General features: G+C 34.2%; 1 protein-coding gene across 1 annotated transcript in view; it reads right to left on the bottom strand.

Moving 5' to 3' along the window:
* IL1RAPL1 (interleukin 1 receptor accessory protein like 1) overlaps window positions 1-19,527 on the bottom strand; it is a 670,743-nt gene that overhangs the window by 140,820 nt on the left and 510,396 nt on the right. Inside the window, exon 6 of the mRNA XM_053934082.1 lies at window positions 15,534-15,608. Coding sequence (XP_053790057.1) covers window positions 15,534-15,608 — 75 coding nt within the window. The remainder of the gene's footprint in view (window positions 1-15,533; window positions 15,609-19,527) is intronic.

Raw genomic sequence — 19,527 nt, forward strand, 5'->3', positions numbered from 1 at the left:
TTGTAAAATATCTTCTAATAAGAAGGGCACTGAATAGATTGTATAGAAGTTTTTATTAATCCAGTTTAATTTTTAGTGACACTTTTACTGTACAGAATAAGTTTGCTCTTCTTTGCCTTTCTTTCTCTTATTGTCTGGGAAGAGAGTGGTAAGGGAATGAGGAAGAAGGCAATGTCCTTTACAGGGTTTAGGCCTATATAGGGTTCATGGTGTGCACTGAAGAAGGAGGACCTAAGGAGCAATAACTGTAATCTAAAGCTCTTTCAAAGGAAAGAGCAAAACAATTATTGCTGCTGTGGTAGCAGCTGCCATGACCAGGTATGACTAGTTGGCCATAGCTCTACAGAGTCTTTTCATAGTGGAATAGAAGTTTTTCCTCAATAAATTTGCAGTCTTTGTGGTGAGCAAACATACAGAAATTCACATGAAGACTGTGAATCAAGCAAGTTTCCATAATTTCAGTTACATTTCATCCTCTCTGGCCATTGTCAATAAATGTATTTAATTAATAAGTGGTCTGAAAGAGGATGATACTTGTCTTAGCTATATCTGCCATGTATGAAATGCACAAGTGAGTGTTAGAGGATTCTTGATGTTGAGAGGTACATTCTTGAAGTTTAGAGCTGTTGAATTTCTGATGAATTAAGGTAAGGATGTGGGAGGATGATTTCTGAGATAATGCCTTTCTTTTGTTCAATGACCGTCACTTTTATGGAGGATACTGGGGAAGGAGAAAGTCTCTTCAGCTCTCAGGGTATTTGGGTGAAAGCAGGAGAGGAAGTCCCTTTCATTACAAGAACTACCACTTGTGAAGACTCTGCTGTTCCAGATTATGCCCTTTCACAGAAATCTTTCTTGCTTTACTGATACAAGAAGTGTCTGTCCCACCTCTGCTAATAGTATAACCAAAGACTAATTGGAAACTGAATTCTTTAAAATGCCTGTCAGATAGAAAAGCGGAGAACAGTCCATTGCTGGCAGGTATTATAGCTCTGCAAAAGGCACAGTGTTTGAATTGCAGTGTTTGAACCCTTTCCATTAGTTACATTAGAATAACTCTAGAGAAGAGTATAACTCTAGAGAATAGTAACAGTAAAAGAAGGCAGAACCCAGACTAGAAAGTCATAATTATTCAGTACAAGAAACAAATATTTATTATAAGGGTGGTAGAGACTGTCTAAATAGAGAAAGTTTGAGAAGTAAGAAACAGAACTAGAATCCACAAAACGACAAAAAAGGGAAGGAAATAGATGGTAGCAGTATTATGTGTAAGTCTCTATCTCCAGCAGGCAAGGAAGATCACTAAAGGGAAAAGTGTACAGCCCTCTAGAAAGTGGGAAGGAGAGAAGGCACATTTTACATGCAGTTGGCATAAAATATTGAGAGTGCTTTTTAAGTATTTGAAGAATCAATGTTATTGCTTTTTTAATACGGAATTGTTTCAATTGTCCTCAGGCTTCTGAAACATTTATCTCCATACAGAGATACATGTGGTATTCACGTCCTCTGAACAGAGAGACATAATTCTCTCTCCCAGGATTTTTCACGGGAAGTTGTGAGATGCAGTGAGAAAGCTCAAAGAAAGAAGAAAACAATTCTTATCTCTATTTGCTGCTCCTGTTGTTTGGCACATGTGGAATGTGTTATGGAGATTGTTTACTGAAGAGTGATTTGTTAATTGGACACCAGTGAAGGTTGTTTGGGTTGATTGGCCAGTTGGGTCAAAGCTGTGTCGTGACTGTCTGGAGACAGTCATGGGTTTTTCTTTAGTATCTTTTTGGTATGATTTAATCTAGTATAGTATAGTATTAATGTAATATAATTTAGCTTAATAATAGCAATTTATTCAGCCTTCTGCAACATGGAGTCAGCGTTATTCCCCACGTGGGGCGGGGGCACTGCTTTGATAGATACAAAATCTCATCTTGTGTACTGTAAAGGGTTCGAATTGCAAAGACAACTGAAGATGATTGACTTTAGAGAATCAGAAAAAGTTTGAGACAGGAGAAACTCTTACAATGCCTTTCAATACCATGCTTCTGAAATAAGTTTATCATTACTTTCATATGCCAGACTTTTACCTCATGATATTTTTAACTTATGACTCCAAGCAGTTTGTTTTTAAAAGTGAAATTTTAAGAAAAACATGTATAATTTAAACATTCTTAACAGTATTTTCTACTTAAATCAAAATTAATGTATAGATTCTGACAGTTACTTTTCCCCAGGATTAGTCATTAAAGGAAAAAAATCCTAACATTAATGCAACACAAGTTTCCTGTAGCTGCACATTAGAGATGCTCTCTCAAGCCACCAATTTCTGTTATCATCTTATGTTTTTAAGGAGGCAGCACAGATCTTCATAAGTCTTGACCTTTATTAATTATTGACTGATTAATTTTATTTTTTCCTATTCCAATCTTAGAGCAAAATAAATATTTTTAGATCAATTTTTAAGTACACAGAGCTGAGCAGCACAGATGCATGAGGAAGGATGAAACCTATTGAAAAAAAAAACCTGTCTTTTTATTGTCTTTCCTCTGTTTAAATTTAAACACAAAATTTAACAATTTTTCAAAAATATTTTTTCTTATCTGTTAGAAAACACTCAACTGGTAAAACCCAACTTCTCCTTGTCTTTTAAAATACAATTATGGTTTACTACCATAAGGAAAATGATGCAGGATATGGGTTTTCATCTCCGTATGAGAAAATGTTTGGATTTTGAATTTATTGTTATTACATACAGCTTGTAAAATCTGGTAATCTGGTACATACAGCTTGTAATCTGGTTCTATTTATGCCTATAATATACATAGACTATATGTGGATGCCAATCAAACATCTTCCCTTTTAAAAAAGCTACTTTTAGAGGTAGACTGCTGGCTTTAAAATAATTTATCCTTCTATATACTTCATTAAAAAAAAATTATATATAGAATTTACTAAGGAATAAAACTGATGATACAGATCATTGGATTTTCATTCTATTGGCTCTCTAGTACCACATTTTTTTCTAGTTGGACTGTAAAAAAATATTTAAAATAGCTTTATTTTTGCTCAGATTGTTATACTTTTGTCTTTTAACTATTTTTGTCTTTTGTCTATTTGCATATATTTCTGTGCTGCAAAAGATGAACTGCAGGAACAGCTGGTAATAATTTTTAGATTATTGTCTGTGTTGGGTTTCCTAATTAATTTTCAAATAACCCCAGAGTTTTAATTCAAATATAATATCATGTTGTGTTTTCATAAGCAAGGCAAATTTATCTACACGTTTGCCTATATGATAGATAATGCATTTAGGGGTAGGTAAATTACTGATCATAAATAAATAAACTAATCATTACTAACTGTGAAGAAGCTGTTGTATATTGAATAGACAAACATGATATTAGATGATTTAGTAAGGATTCTATATTGTTCTTTAAATTATAAATGTGGTACCATGGTTCAAGGAATTGCAAAACATTTGTGCCACAGCAAGTAATAACACTTATTGTGAGTCTTTTGGAAAGCAAAGAAAACCCCACAGCCTTAAACTTCAGCAATGATTTATTTTCCATAACTCAGGAAATGCTGCTGGGGTCAAGTACAGCTCATCTATAAGTCAGTCCCACTTGAGACCCAAATTAAGTGGGTTTGAAGTAACCAGCAATACCTGCACCAGCTTCCCTCTTTAGACATCTCAAACTACTGAAGTCCTTATTTTCATCCTTGGTTGCTTGTAAATTGCTACTGGCAGTTCAACGCTTTGTATCTCCTCATCCATTAGGTTAATTCAGAATGAATCATACTGAATTTAGGACACAAATCCTCATGAATTACATTTCATGCCTTGGGATATTATGACAGCTCAGAGGAGTTGGTCCACACCTACGCTTGTTAACAGATTGCCACAAACCAAAAACAGAGATAGGGGCAGAGGTACTGCAGAGGGGTGGGCGATGGATCAGGCAGTGACACCATCTTGCCATAATAAGGATAACACTTCTAAATGACAAGCAAAATTCAGCGGAGGGGATCCTCAAAATCGGAGATACTGACTTGGTACAGTCTTCTCTTTTGGTCTACTTCAGACTGGAACTCTATTTTCTAATTACATGAAATGGGGTTGAGAAAAAGGAAGACTCACTGAACACAGTGAGGGTGGGGCTTTGGTAGTTTGGCATGAGCAGTGATGACACAGCAGCTCAATTTTCCTAAAGAAAAATCTAGTTTCAACTGAAAGGGGAAAAGGAAAGAATTTCAAAACAAAAGTGATTTACTTTTAAAATTACTAATTTGGAACCATTTTCACTGATAATTGCCTGCAGGATAAAGTTAGACAAAAGTAAAAATAAAATATCATTCAATTCTTACATTAACCATACAATGTATTGTATATGTTGTACTTTTTCAATGTATTGTACAGAGGAGGTTGAATCAACAACCCTACTGTTGCAGGTTGTATTAAAATCAGTGCATTTTTCATAACAAAGCAACGTTTCAAATGCAGAAACAATTTTATTTTTTTCATGCCACTAAGAGGAACAACTAAAAAATACCTGAAAGTCTTCTGACATGACAGCATTAAGAGACTGAAAATGCACCAAATAAAATATCATCTTCCTAAATTAAAATTATCTTTCAATTTTGCTGAGCTGTGTAAGTATGACCATCAAAATTTATTTGCTATGTTGTTCTCAGTATCACTAATTTATCATGTGCACTTCTGCAGAAAAACAAGAACCACCATCCAATGTGCTTGTTACTCATATTGATGAGTAAAAAGGAAATGGAGCAAGAACAATGGATAAACAAAGTTAAGTTAACATCTAATTAAAAAGTTAGTATGAGTAATACCCTTTTTCCTTTTATCACAGTTTAATGTCTGCTTTGCTCTCAAGCTTCTTTAACTGGGTACCAGATAGTCAATTAAGTAGCAGTGTGATTCAATATAGCTTTAAATAATATCAAAATAATTATGTCCTTGTCACGGTCATGGCAAATCATTAACACATCTTAATTAATGCAGCTACATTTCAACAAATTTAGCAGTCAAAAATGTAAACATATTAGACCTGGCTATAAATTTCTGTGATATACCACACCTTTTCCATTTCCTCTTGTAAAATTTTTCTTGTTAAATGGCTCAATGCAAAATGCTTCTGAAAGCCAAATTTTTATATATTTTTGGAATTTGGCATTCATTCACCTGTTATGTAAAGGTATAATGAAAGAAGACATTCGCACACCCCAAGTTCAGGTATGTCATCCCAAATGTCTGAAAAAAATACTCTAAAATCATATACAGGGAATGGAACAAGTTGTCAGTTTGCCAAAGTTCAAGCAAAGACACCTTGATGGGAAGATGCAGGTAAGCTGCAAAGCAGTTCCACTTTGGTGTGATATGATTTATGTCATGCAGGTGCCTCTTGATCTATATTGACATTTTTTGGGAACTTACTGTGACCAAGTGTGGACTTAGAGTGATGTTTCGTAATCAGTTTGAGCCTGATTCCACCTTCTTCCACCTTTTCTCCCTGTCTGCAATTCCTAGTCTCACCATGTATTGGCATGAGGGTTTGCTGCACTCATATCACCATCAGTATAGAAAGTTATCCAGTTTAAATTGGTTTCCTTTCCTTTAAATTGCTTTGCAGCCCTGTAACGAAGAATGCTGAAGCTGGATGAAATAAGAGCGTGAGGGGAGGCAGGTGTCAGAGCAGCACAGATTTACACCTCTTTAAAGTAATCGTGAAACATCACACCATTAATGGCTGGCATAGCTGCCAGGTGAAACTCTGTGTCCTCTCAAGAGGCTGTACTGACTAATTCAGGAGCCTATTTGAGCCAAAGGTCTCAACTGAAAAAAGTGAACACTCTTCCTAATGTCTAAATAGCAGGAACACAAAGGTATTGACAGCAACAGAAGTTGGGCATCTTAATGGGTTTTGTGCATCTTACTCTAAAAGGGAGTTTATGTTGGGGTTTTTTTTGGCAATTTTCTCTTTAAAGGTGACTGTGTCAGAATCATTTTTAAACAGGAAACAACAAGACCTATGGGTTTGCATACCCAGAAATTGCAGGAAACAGTAGCAAATTTTTTCTCCTCCCCAGGCCTCTTGCTGTTGTAAAAGTAGGAACCTCTTGAACTGCTGGCTCAGTCTGCCCTGGACACCACACTCGATTTTCTACCTCCATTTTTCTCCTTTCCTCAGGGACAGACTGATATAAGGAACTCCCTAAATAAAACAAGTCTGAAAAAAGATGTGAATATTCAGAAAACTAAAATGCAGGCAGTGAATTGTAATGGGTATCAACACTTGGAAAAGTCTTTCAAATACACTGAGTTATGCCTTGTATGTGTCCTTCCAGTAACTACTACAATAACATTTTAGTCCTCATTTTAGTTTTTGATTCAAACTAGGTTGAACTATTATTGTTGATAACACGTTTGCATGTGTGTCTACTATAGTAAGTAAATTATTCTGAACATTCTAAAAAATCACTAAAGATAATTTATTCCCTAACAGTAGTTCCAAAATATTTTGTCTTGGATTTTGCCTTAATGTAACTTCTGTTTGTTTGTTTTCGCTAAGAAGAATAATCTCACTGATTTGAGTACTGCATAATGGAAAATGTTTGCATTTATAAGCTTTTTTAAGTGCCTGACCTTTCCAAAGCATTGGGATACTGTAAATGGCACTTTGGATATGTTGTTATGATAAGATATCAGCTGTGTTAACTGCCACCTGACAAAGGTTTAAAAAAATAATATTGGTTGTTGTATTTTTAAGTTGTCTTCCTTTATATGAGTATTGAATATCTTTATTAAGAGTTAAAAAGCTCTTCCAAACAGAAATCCTCTAATTTTGATTTAAGTGGGATGAATTCTCTGTTTAATATAAACTTAAAACTACATTAAAACTACACACAAGAAACCCACAAAAATTCTCTACAATAAACCTATAGGTATCTTTGTATCAGTCTCTAAACACATGAAATCAGCACCTAGTGCTAGTCCTCCTTTGATTTTTAATGAGGAGAAATGTACCATGCATACTCTTAGACATCTCATGAAAATCTGACCATGAATGAATGATTAAAAATTACAAGCATTTATTACTTCAAATTAATTGCTTTGAAAGCTGTGAAAGAAACTAAACTTATAACCCTACAGCCTCACATCTCCAATCTATTCATTACATTAGTGTACAGAGAAGTAATTTTGCAATGGTTGTTATAATTTTTTCTAAATAAGCCTAATGTGGTTAACTGAAGTATGTGCTTCATTTCTTTCTGTAGCGAACATGAATAGTTACTTGATACGTTTTATTTCATGATGAGTATAAAATTTGTCTAATATTTCTTTTCCAGTATTTTCAGTTGTTGGAAACTAGCTGTTGGAATGACACCAGCATACTGGTAATATAACACATAACTATGTGAAGGACACTTTAAGCAGATGAAATTACTGATTCATTACAAGGTGACATTTGCTGCAGTGCTGCAGGTAAAGTCTCAGGCCTCACAAACATCTACATGCTGTAAATTTAAATTTGGGGTTTACTGAACTGAATGCCTTCTCTCTCCTTTAACTTTCTAGCTCCATGGTTCTCATGAGTTGCCTCTGAGCAGTGAAACAAGTGTTTAACACTTGGGGTTTTTTGCATTTGGTCTTTTATTTGTGTATACTTTCAGATTGGCATGAAAACTAAGTACTCAAGAAACCTTTTGTTTCAGGTGATAATTTTACTTTGTTGTGTGGAAAAGAACAAAAGTACCTAAGTAGTCCATTGTCAGAATTTTACCTCAGGCAACAGAATAAAAAATTAAAAGAGGACAGATTGTGGAAAATACTGCTGTGTTACCTTTTGTTTATAACTCTTTAAAGCATTGTCAGACAGATACAGGACACCAGTTATGGTTGGCATGTGAATGTTGAAAACACTGCCAGTCTTATTTGCCAAAATGAAATTTAGACTAATAACCATATGCATCCTAATATTCTCAAGCCTATCCCAAAACAAAGGCGTGCACTGACCTATACTTCATCATGCATTCATTACTAAAAAAATGCTATATAAAGCTTTATAATACATGCCATATGTAAACTGTTGTTGGAATTATTTTCATTTTTTAATATCAATTATGCTATGTGGCATCAAGATGAATTTCTCTGAGTATTATGTTTTTTTCAAATTTCCCAGATATTAAATATGCAAAATTACATAGGTAACAAATTGGATATTTATTACAAATATGTGTTGATTATATCTTGAGATGATATGTCCTGTGTATTCATCCATAATATCCCATGAAAACAGACAAGAATAGCACTTCAGAATGCAATCTGGACTCTCAGTGTTACTCATCTGTTAACAAATATAAAAAAAGATCCTGTTCAGTTGATTGCTTCAAAATATTCACACTACTATGTTCTAAACTTGAAGAGTTTATCAAAAGCATTTAAGCCCTCAGACCATTAGTGTTCCTTCAAACAACCTTCAATTTTCTAGTGACCTGACAAGCTCTAAAATACCTGATAATTTTTGCTATTAAGAATGCATAGAGATTTAGGTGGATTTTTCAGAATTAAACCTGTGTGCAGCACTAAGCCTTAATAAAAATTCACAGTATGTCTAAGACAAAAACAGTGTTCAATGCAGCTTCATGTAAAATTACTCCTTTGAACTGCATGAGCACATGCTGAATTTACCTATAAGGCTGGAAAGCATTTATTCTAGAACTGGAAAACAGACTAATTCCTGTAAAAACTGTAAATTCCTGAGTAAAAACTGTACTACTTTTTGTCATTTCTCCAATACATTATTCTTGAGATGAGCTTTATGTATGATTAACTTTGCTGCTCACAAGAGAACTGTATCCCTATAGCAAGATATTCTGGAGGAGTTAGTTAATTTAAATATAGTTATTAATGATGGTATACAAAATTAAAATTTTGAGTTTGACATTTGCTGTTTAACATTTTAATGCTTGTGCATTGCACCATTGTATGATGATTTGGGATTTTTTTAAACACAAATAAACACTTGTTTGTTTTCCAGTATCATATATGATGAAGCCCCTATATATAATTCAGAAACACTAACTATAGCTTGAAGCAAAAAATCTAGCAAAAAAATCTCACAGAACAATATGATTCCTGATTTTTTAAATGTATAAAATTAAAGACTTTCTAGGACTATAATTACACATGAAATAATGTACTAGAAGTGCCTAAATTGCATTTATTGCTGTGTGTACTTAATATGATCTTGGTTACAATAATTTATATCCTGCTGTCTGCCACAGAGAATTCCTAACAAGGTTTTGCTTTGTCTGAGTATATTTCACTCCAAGAGTAAGGAACATATAATTTTTGACTGTTTAAGTAGTAAATTATCCAAGATTATCCAACTGATACTCAAAGTCTTCTCAAGTTTCATAGTCTTCTCTCTTATTATCAAAATAAACTGGGTTGTATTACACAAGCAATCTGAAATAGAATATTCTCATATATCCAATCAGAACATAAAGAATCAAATTGACATAGTTGCAGAGATACTGAGCATACACTTTTAATTTCATCAAATCCTGTTCAGATGTTTAACACAGATAAGTATGCTATATAGCACTCTAAAGCAGATGTTTCTCAATGGATTATAACCTTGCACGAATAAAAAAAGTTTTACTCTTCCACCATTAAATCACATAAATGTGCCCCAGAGAAAGCATTGATAAAGTGGGATAAAATTTGAACAAATGCATTGTCAAATTTTGTCCATATGTAAATAAATAAATATACAGGGAGAGATTAGGTGTACATGTATATATATATTTATTCTCAGACGCAACTGCATAAAGAGAGAAAAAGAAGGCTTTAAAACATATACGCTATTTTTAATAGCTTAAGCAATACCTTTTGGTATAGGAATAGGAAAAAGAGTGGAAGGAAAATCAGTTGACACATTGTCTCTGAGCTGTAACCACAAACTTTTCCTTAGCGCAGTTCAATGTTTCTGACTCACTTATTGTCTCCTCAGTGAACTGTACTAGGCCCTTCATGGGCAGCCTCAGCTACAGAATAGTTGGATTAATGCAATTTAAGGTTAAAAGTTTTAAGAGAGTGTAGGGTACCTTGCAAGCACTTTATTTTTTCTTTTTTGGATAGTCAGATTTTAGAGATTATAACTTCCCTTATCACCCTCTTCACTAGATTTTTTTTTTATTTTTCCTAAGTGAAGACCCTTGTTGGGGACCCACTTTAATGTTATGCTTCTGCCTTTGGAATTTGAAAGCTGAGCTGAAAATGTCAAGAATAAAATTAAAACTTATTTTCCCTGTTTAAAGTAGAACATGTAAAAGTGTCTGCGTGCAATTGTGGTCAGGTTGCATCTGGTTTGACTGAAAAAATATACATACATGCTAAAGCAGGTATTTTGATATTCTGAACTTCCTAATAGTACTGTTTCAGAGAAATAAAGAGAACCTTTTTTTAATCATTTCTTCCCTTCTAACCAAATGATCCTGTTTGAGCACATTTATAAAAAAACAGACAATAATACATTTATTAAATTTGCTTAAACTCACTTAAACCCCCTCACTGCTGTTATTATTGCTGCTTCTGACACTTCACAGGCTCTCCATTTTTCAATGTGTCTCTTCCAATAATGGTCCTCAGAGCCTACAGCAACAGGGTTTGAGCTGCTTGGCATATCCAGATATTATCATTGACAAAAAGACAGCAAAATTAACAGCAAAATGCAAATTTCTGTCCCAATCAGATAAATATTTCCCTGTGTGAGATTTTCCTGAATGGTTGGTTTATATTTTTATTTATATCTTGGTAGGAAAAATTGTCAAAAACACTTGTAGCTTTGTTTCCTTGTTTGTTTTTGTTTGTTTGCTTGAGGTTTTGTTGTGGTTTGACTCGGGGTTTTTTCCATATACTAATAGCATATATATTCTTTATCCATTTACACTAGATTTCAAATATTTCACTTTTTATGAACTGGTCTGCAGTTAAGTCATTAACTATGTGAGTTTTTCAGCAAAGCTTTTTCCTAATGTTTCACTAGTGAGTATAGCCCAGGAAATGATTCAATATTAATCCAAAATGTTTCAGAACAGTGAGGTTAAATATATAAATTTCTCATGAAAAAAAAAAAAATCAACTCTTAAAACATTAGTTTGTTTAAATCTAACTTTTTGCAATAAATAGTTCAAAGAGAAAAAAGATTATTTTTCAAACACCCCAAGTTGCTTTTTGAAAGGATAATCCAAGTTCTTAGATAAATATAAAAAAAAATTAGATGGCATTGCGGAAGTAAATTTTGAATTTACAGTTTTAATTATTCCCATGTGAAACTGTTGCCCATATTATGTTAATCTAATCATAGAATATATCAAAGAGCAAGTGTCCAATTGAAACACGTGATCAAGAAAAAAAGTACAATTTTGTTTAAAGACATTTGATGTAAGCATATAAACTTGAAATTCTTCATATAATGAAAAAAAAAAGTTTGTGCTGCAGAGTAAATAGAGCATTTACATGTAATCTGTAGAAATAAAAATTCTCAATATTCTTTCAATTCAATTTCCATCCTGAAAGGAGTCACTGATTGCTAGTTATTGCATATCACTTTAGTTCATTTATTTATACATCTACTGATTAATCTAGTTAAGGATGGCTTTTGTCTCTAACAAGGTCAATTTCTGTGGAAAATTTTTATGATAACACAGTGCTGTAAATGAACCAGCATTCTTCTGTCCCTGATGGGGAGCTTCTTTCTATTACTACCTCAGAAATAATATACTAAAAGTTGTTCAATGAATTTTTATCTTGAATTTGTGCAGGGAAGGGTGAGAAAGAAGAAATCCCCAAGTCACTATGCAATAGTTAATTTAATTTTACCAAAATAATGCCCTAGATAAAAACCGGACAGGTATTCACCGTATATTTGGTCACAAGTAACGTTTTGGGTTGGATACAATTTAGGAAAATTCACTTTATTCAGATGACAGGGAAAGTGTCTTGGTTCCTGTACAAACTTATCATTTAGGTCCATTAATATAGTGCTGGAAATATTTTTCCTTTTGTTTGTTTGTTTGTTTCTCTTTTCCAACATTGAGCCTACTTAACTAAAAATTATTCAACAATAGCTTTATTTTTCTGGATGAATTTTGGCATGTTAAACTACAGCCCTGTGCAGAACCAGGAGACATATTGAAAAATGGGGAGGACAGAGGCTAACAAACTTGTAAGGTGTTTAAAATAATTATTTCATGTTTTGTAATTTTTTAATCCAGATCCATTATTGTCTGTTGTGGAATCACATTTGTCTTCTTTAGTAACATGACATGAACCAACTGGTTACTAAAATCAGACTTTTTTGAGTCAGGCTAATAGTATTCTTTGTTTCCTTGATGAGGGCAGATATTGGACAGTGTTGATGTGAAAAACACTGTAACATGAAAGGTGAAACTGAAAAGACTCAGAATTTACCAATAAAAAAATCCCAGAATATATTTTTTAAAATAAATTTAATGGATATGATATATTGGATATAATGGATATGATATATTTCTATCATAAATACATAACATCTGCATTACTCTAAAATTAAAAATATAGTTACACAAAGTTTTAGGATTTCTGATATATAAGGAACAATGCTAATTAACTCCTTGCATGAATAGCATCATGACACCTTTTCCTCAAACAGCTCTGGATACCTTGAGCACAGTGGGAGCCTGTGGGTTCCTAGGATCGAGGTCTGCAGATTCTCCAGCTCTGGTTTCTCACCTTTTGCCTTAGCAAGTCTGACTTAAGCTGTATCAGTCACCCCTTAGAGAAACTCCTCCCTGCAGTCACATCCTGGTCTGATGCTGTTTTATGGATGCCAAGCAAGATAATAACAAGTTTGTGGTCCCATGACATTAACTTTAATTGCTGTGTATAGAAGAACTCACTATGCCTCATATGTCTGTCACCCAGCAGTGCTGGAGCCAAATGAATAAGATGCATCTTAGATACATCTTAGAAGTTAGATACACCTCTATTTAGATCCTTCATGGAGGTGTTCTGTATAAGAACTGAATTCCAGCAGTTTTTTCAACAGAAATACACTGGTACTACTAAGGTCTTTCTCAGGAGTGTCTCCAGCACTGCTCCACAGGGGTCTTGGAGCAGGGGAGCAGCAGGGGAAGATTTGGAGGTGAAACATCACTATTGACTTTTCAGTACATCATGTGCACCTGGAGCTACATACATCCCTGTAAGGTAGGTATGACCCCCCAGAACATTCCCTGACACACACACTTAACCTCTTTCATTTCCAACTCCAGCTGGAGGACTGCGAGGTAAGAAGGACAGAAATGTGGCAGGAGAGCAGGGATTGCCCCAGCACCCCAGCACCTGGTGACCTGCTAAAGAAATCATGGATTGCCCCAAGCTTCTAGTTCATTGCTCTGTCTTCTCTTCTCCATTCCACTTCTCCAGTGTCCATCAACACTTTTATTTTCCGAGTAATAGACAAACACACCATCCCCAAATACATTCTGGAGGACTAACATTTTCTGGCAGTGTCTAGACTGGTCACAAAATGTGGCCACCCCAAGTTGCAGCTGAATAGGATTCTCCTAGCTTCGACAATGAAGCTTCTCCTAGCTATCTAAGTGAACCTTGGCATTATTCTAACATTAAAATAGTCTGCATCTTTACAAGGTATGAACTGACCCCCAGAAATGAACACTGGCTTCCCTCAGGGAAACAAAGACCTTTCAAAAGTTATCCAGCAGGACTAAGGCATTAAATCTAAAAGCCAAAAAACACAGTTTTCATGTTAGGGAACTATCAATTTTTTTCACTTGTTCCAGTTCTCACAGGTTTTTCACAGGTTTTTAAACAACAAATTAATACATTATTGTAGCTTCTTGATATAAGGCTAAGTACTGTAACTTCACATTAATTTGTGGTCAGACTTTCCCATCTGTGTCTGAAAGTGATGTTTCCAAGTGAACTTTTTTATATTAACCAACAACTATTTAGTTTTCTGAAAAGGGTCTTTTTCAAACCCATCTCTTTTCAAATTATTTGATATATTTCTTAGAACTATGAGAAATCAAAACTGAGATTAATTCTAAAACTCATAGACAAAAAGCCTCTATAGCCATTAATAATTACACTCTTCCTGAAATAGCCTCACCATACAGTATATTTAGCAGGACAACATCAAAGCCCAGAAAGGTTCTGCCTTTTGGTTTTGTTTTTTTCTTTTTTTCATCAAAAACATCCCAGTAAGCAACATAAGTTAAAAAAAATGTGCAGCCACTTTTTTCTCTGTTTCTTAGTCTTGTGTTCAAACAACCTAAAATCATTTAGGACTAGCATACAGGAAAGATTTTCTGAATCAGTGTATCAGAAACAATACCTTCAGAACAGTAGAATGTAGCTCTAGAAGGAAACATGCTACATGTTTCCTTTTCTATATAATATTTTCTAAAAAAGCTTGTATATCAGCATATCAGAAATTTACCTGGATAGTCTGAATCATTCAAAGTAATAGGTTACTAGTAGGATAGAAAATATGAGTTATTCTCTGGCCACTATTAGCCATAAGATGGTAATAATCATAAAATGCTCTGCCAATGACTGTCAGAATTAATTTGCAAGCCTTCTGCTTTTTCTGATGTTGTGTTGCAGAATGTACTGAGCTTTACTTGCAGTACTTTTTTCTATGAGATTTATATATATTTTTTCCTACGAGATTTGTTTCCAACAGATTGGTTTCCATTTTCTCCTGTAGCCAACATGCTAGAAAATCTATCAATAGGTTACTGTTCTGACACCAAAGCATAATTCCAGTGTAACCTACTGTTTGTTTCTTACAAGTTGCCCTCATTGCCAATCCACAAAAGAGATAAATTGCTATATCCTGCAAAATCTAGTAACTCATGCACTCAGTTTTGGAGCCTTCATTACCTCTGCAGCAGTAGGTCACAAAAGTGACCAATCATATGTGAAATAAAATGCTTTCTTCATGCATCAATTTCTTTTAATTCATCTATGCATAAATATCCATGCATTCAGAATTATCAGATGCTATTATGATAACACTACTGTTTGCTGGGTAGTTTGCCCAGCACAACCTTTGTAATTATGGAAATATCTTTGCTGTCAACAAAGCATAGAATTCTTCCAAGCAGAACTTAAAAAATCCCAATGAATCCCAGAGTAAATATGCATAAATATACAGAGAAAGGAAAGTTTAGAAAGAAAAGTTCAGATACTCTGGCCACTGTTGACTTTCAGCAAGCTGAAACATAGTATCAGTAACCAAAAGCTTAGCATTCAGTATTAATTACTAAGATTTTTTTTTTGTCAACAACAAACTTGTCAATGATACGTTTCTGCATGGAATCAACATACGTTTAATGTCTTTTCAATTAAATCATTAACGTCAGCATGCCATCACATTACCATCATACATTAACACATCAAATTCCTTCATACAATTTGAACAGAGGTTATGTTTGCTACTTACCTAACTGGGTCTCCTGAATTGTTAGCTTACTCTCCAAGGGGTGTAAAAGCTTTGGTGGTTTATCTGTTAGTGGCGCTAGAAGAGAAAGAAATTCACATATGTAGTGTTCTGATTATTATTGGGTAGACTAAGACTTGGTTTTACACCTATTATTTCAAGAAGGCTTTGGTTTTCTTTTGTTTTAATAATGCCCATGCCTTCAGTAGCTGTAAATGTTTTTGCTTAGGCAGTAAATATAGCTCCAAAACTAAAGGCCCTTTTATTAAAAAAATAATCTTTTTAAATCCCCACAAAAACAAACAAACAAAAAAAAAACCCCACTAAAAAAGCAACCAAGCAAGAAAACAAAAACAACAAAAATCCCCAAACCAACCAACCAAGAAAAAAACCAAAACCAAAAATGCACTGACATTACAATTTTCTCTTTTTGTAAATATTATTCAGAATATCACCGTTTGCTCTGATATTTAATTACTTTTCTATAATATATAGTCATTAAAAGATAGATAACATTAGTTACTCTAAAACAATTTTGAATATTTGATGAAAATTTTATTTGAAAAGATATTCCCAACACTGAAACTTTGGAGTTTCAGTGGAGTACTAGAAAAAGGCTGTTTTCAAAATCCAAGGAATGGATGCAATGAAATAATGTCAAGATTCCTAATATGATGGCTTCCCTTTTCCCTTTTGGTCTACCCTGAAATATTAGTAGACTTAAGCAATAATGGAATAGAAAGAGATTTGTAGTGGTTAAAAACCTTCTGAAATGCATTCATACCATACATATTTTAAAAATACATAAATCATGCTATTCTACTAAATATAACATCTGTCTACATAATCCATAGACATGACATTGATCATTACTACTTTTGTTGTTGTTAGCAAGTGTACTTTTTACTGTGTCTGAGAGATGAGTACATGCCATTTGAAACAAAAAGAATTATTTTTTTCCCCCCTTTAATACTGGTAGTAAATATTAATGGGAAATTTCCAACTTTTCTAGTCACCTGCAACATTTTGATATTCTGCTTTTCAACATCAATTCATACTTCAGTTTTTAACACAGATTATGGGCTGTCGCAGATTTAAAATACATCTGACATTTTGATATAGCTCTAGAATATTTGTTCCCTTCAACTTGTCAAAATCAATGCTCCTTTTCTTACTGACACACACACATACCCATATGTGTATGGGCTTAATCTACTAAACACACTCGTCTCCTGTCAGTGGAATAACAGGAGAAATTTATTTGCATTCTCTTCATTATGTTACCTCTGGTCTTTTAGTAAATTATCAATGTTCTTTAAAAGGTACAGCATTAATTTCAACTTTGTAACAATTTCGGAATGGAACCAATGGAACCAACTCCTGTTTCTGCTTTACAGAGATTATCCTTTATATGATAAAAGCATAAATCCACTCGGTTGGTATCAGAGGTGTTAACCCATCAGACCTAGCAAAGAATCAAAATTCAGTGGAGTGGTAAAACACATGTACTTGGTCCAAAAACCTTCTCTTAGTTCATTCTTCTTACAGCTCCTAGTCTCTATGGGAAATCATTCTGCACTACACGTTTTGGAGAGAGCTGAAAGATTTTTGGCATCATCTCTGGCCTGCTACTTTTTTTTACATTAATGTTAATCCTTTTTATCTGTTTTTCTCTCTCTCTTTTTATTTTTTTTTTCCTTGAAGGCTAAGTGGGTGGAAGGGAAAAGGATTCAAAATATATTTTCTTCTTAAACTGTAAAATTAGTCATTCCCATTTCTTAACTTCTTTGTAAAGACTCATAATTCATCAGCACATTGCCATTTTTTAAACATCCACTATGAATTTAAATTTAATTTTGTATTTCTGTCATTCTCAACTCAATTACTATTCATCAGATAATGTCTTCTGAGTCACTGTTTTTCTAAATCTGTTTTGAAACTGTGAGCAAAGTTCCTTCATTGTAAGTAAAGATATAGTAACTTGTGGAGTTAATCTGAATGCAATGAATAAGTAGATTAGAACCCAGCATTTTTATCAGTTAAAGCAAAGATCAACATTACTTTTATGATCCTGTATCTCAGGTCTCTAAGCAGCTTTCTACTTTTAAATTAGTAGGCTCAGGATGTGTGGAGATAAATCATACTTCAACAGGAGTATGAAGTTGTTAAAAAATTTTTGCCCACTTTAATTTATGAGATTTAATACATAATTTAACAAATAAAATGCTACTGAAAACAATAAATTAGACACATAACTGATGTATCAGAATCACTGGAGCATGAAGGTGGCAGGATCCTTTGGAAGCTGACTGACCCAGCCTCCCGTTGGAAGCAGATCCAATAGAGCAGGTTGTCAGGACCTCATCCAGTCACATTTTGAACATCTCGGTGGGTACAGGTTTCACCACTTTGGGTGTTCCAGCTGCCAATCACCGTGTGGCCCTGCACTGGACTTGGTTCAGTACATCTTTTTTGAACAGCAAAAAGCTGAAAATTTCCCAGTGTCCCAGGTGTGGCCTCACAGATGCTACAGGACTGGGAAGGATCACCCTCCTGGACATGCTGGCTAAAGTCTTGCCATGAGCTGTGCAGCTGGGCTTCACCAACTCATGCTCAACTTTTGTCCACCTGAGCTGACAGGACCATTCATGAAAAGTTTTTTCCTACTCAGTCAGTCCCAGGTTCTGCTCTGCTGCACGGGATTATTCCACTTCTAGACCAAGATGTTGCCTTTGTCTTTATTAGACTCCATTATTTTCTCCAACATTTCAAGGCTTCCTGAAGGAGCATCTCTGTTCTCTACTTCATCACCTGTTCCTCCCATTTTGCTTAGAGTGCACTCTGCCCCATCCGCCAGGAGTACAAAACCCCCCCAATCAATAGTAAAACAAAGATACAATAGAAGTTAATTGTGTCATATGTTTATTTTAATGGGAGAGTTACCAATGTTTGTAGACAGTAACAATTTATATTTAGTAAGACAATGCAACTCTAAAAATTCTAAACTGGAGAAAGTATCCCAGCATTGCATTCCTTTAGATGTCTACCAACCTCACACTGTTGTATGTCTGTCCTGTAAGCAACCACATTTCTCAGGGCCAACTCCTTCTCTCCTGTCCAGAAAAGTAAAAATATCCTTGGGTATTCTGCATTCCAGAGCTTTAGACTGTAGGGAACTACTGTGAATATGAATTATATAGGCAAGGAAAAGAATTTTAATAACTATTATTAAAAATTATTATTTATTATTAATAAATTTTCCAAGGTGATCTGAAACTTTTCCTCAGTCAAACAGGGTCTTTAGTGTTAGTGTCTGTTATTTGACCCATTTCTTAGCTTGAAAATGTATGTAAGTACATTCTGGCATATTAATTCCAGTGGACTGAGGCAGAGGTGGGAATTTCTCTATCTGCCGCAGAGTTACTGCAATCCTCGTTTGGTTTAGAAAATCTGGAGTAGCCCTATGTATCTCCTAATAACTTTTTCATTTCCTTAAAATCATGGGGAACGACTTTTTAACTAGGCCATGTGAGAATCTGTTCAAAATCAATATTATTTTCAGATAGATATATTGAGCCACAGTTATCTACTAAATTGAACAGAAAAAGCATAATTTAATCCTGTCTTTCTAAAATTTTACTAAATAGCAAGAAAGAACCCAACAAAATTTATAAAACTCACAACTATATCTGGTTCTCTTAAATAAGTGAAATACCTTTTATTCTTTTTTTTATAAATAGATACACAAAGGCAATAATTTTTGTGTCCTACAAAATTATCCATGATTTGAAAGCACTTCCTGTTCTGTGCTGTATGCAAAGAACAAAAATCCTTTGAATATGTTTAAAAATATAAAGAGAAGATCCTCTTCCCACCAGGTAGTGCTTATCATCATGGCTGTCACACAGGAGGAACAGAGTGCTTGGATTCCTATTCTTGCATAAGGGGATTCTCAAGTCTCTTGGCAAGAATCTTAGTTCCTGGATATTATTATCTA

Source organism: Vidua chalybeata, chromosome 2 (assembly GCF_026979565.1).
Source record: "Vidua chalybeata isolate OUT-0048 chromosome 2, bVidCha1 merged haplotype, whole genome shotgun sequence".
Lineage (NCBI taxonomy): Eukaryota > Metazoa > Chordata > Aves > Passeriformes > Viduidae > Vidua > Vidua chalybeata.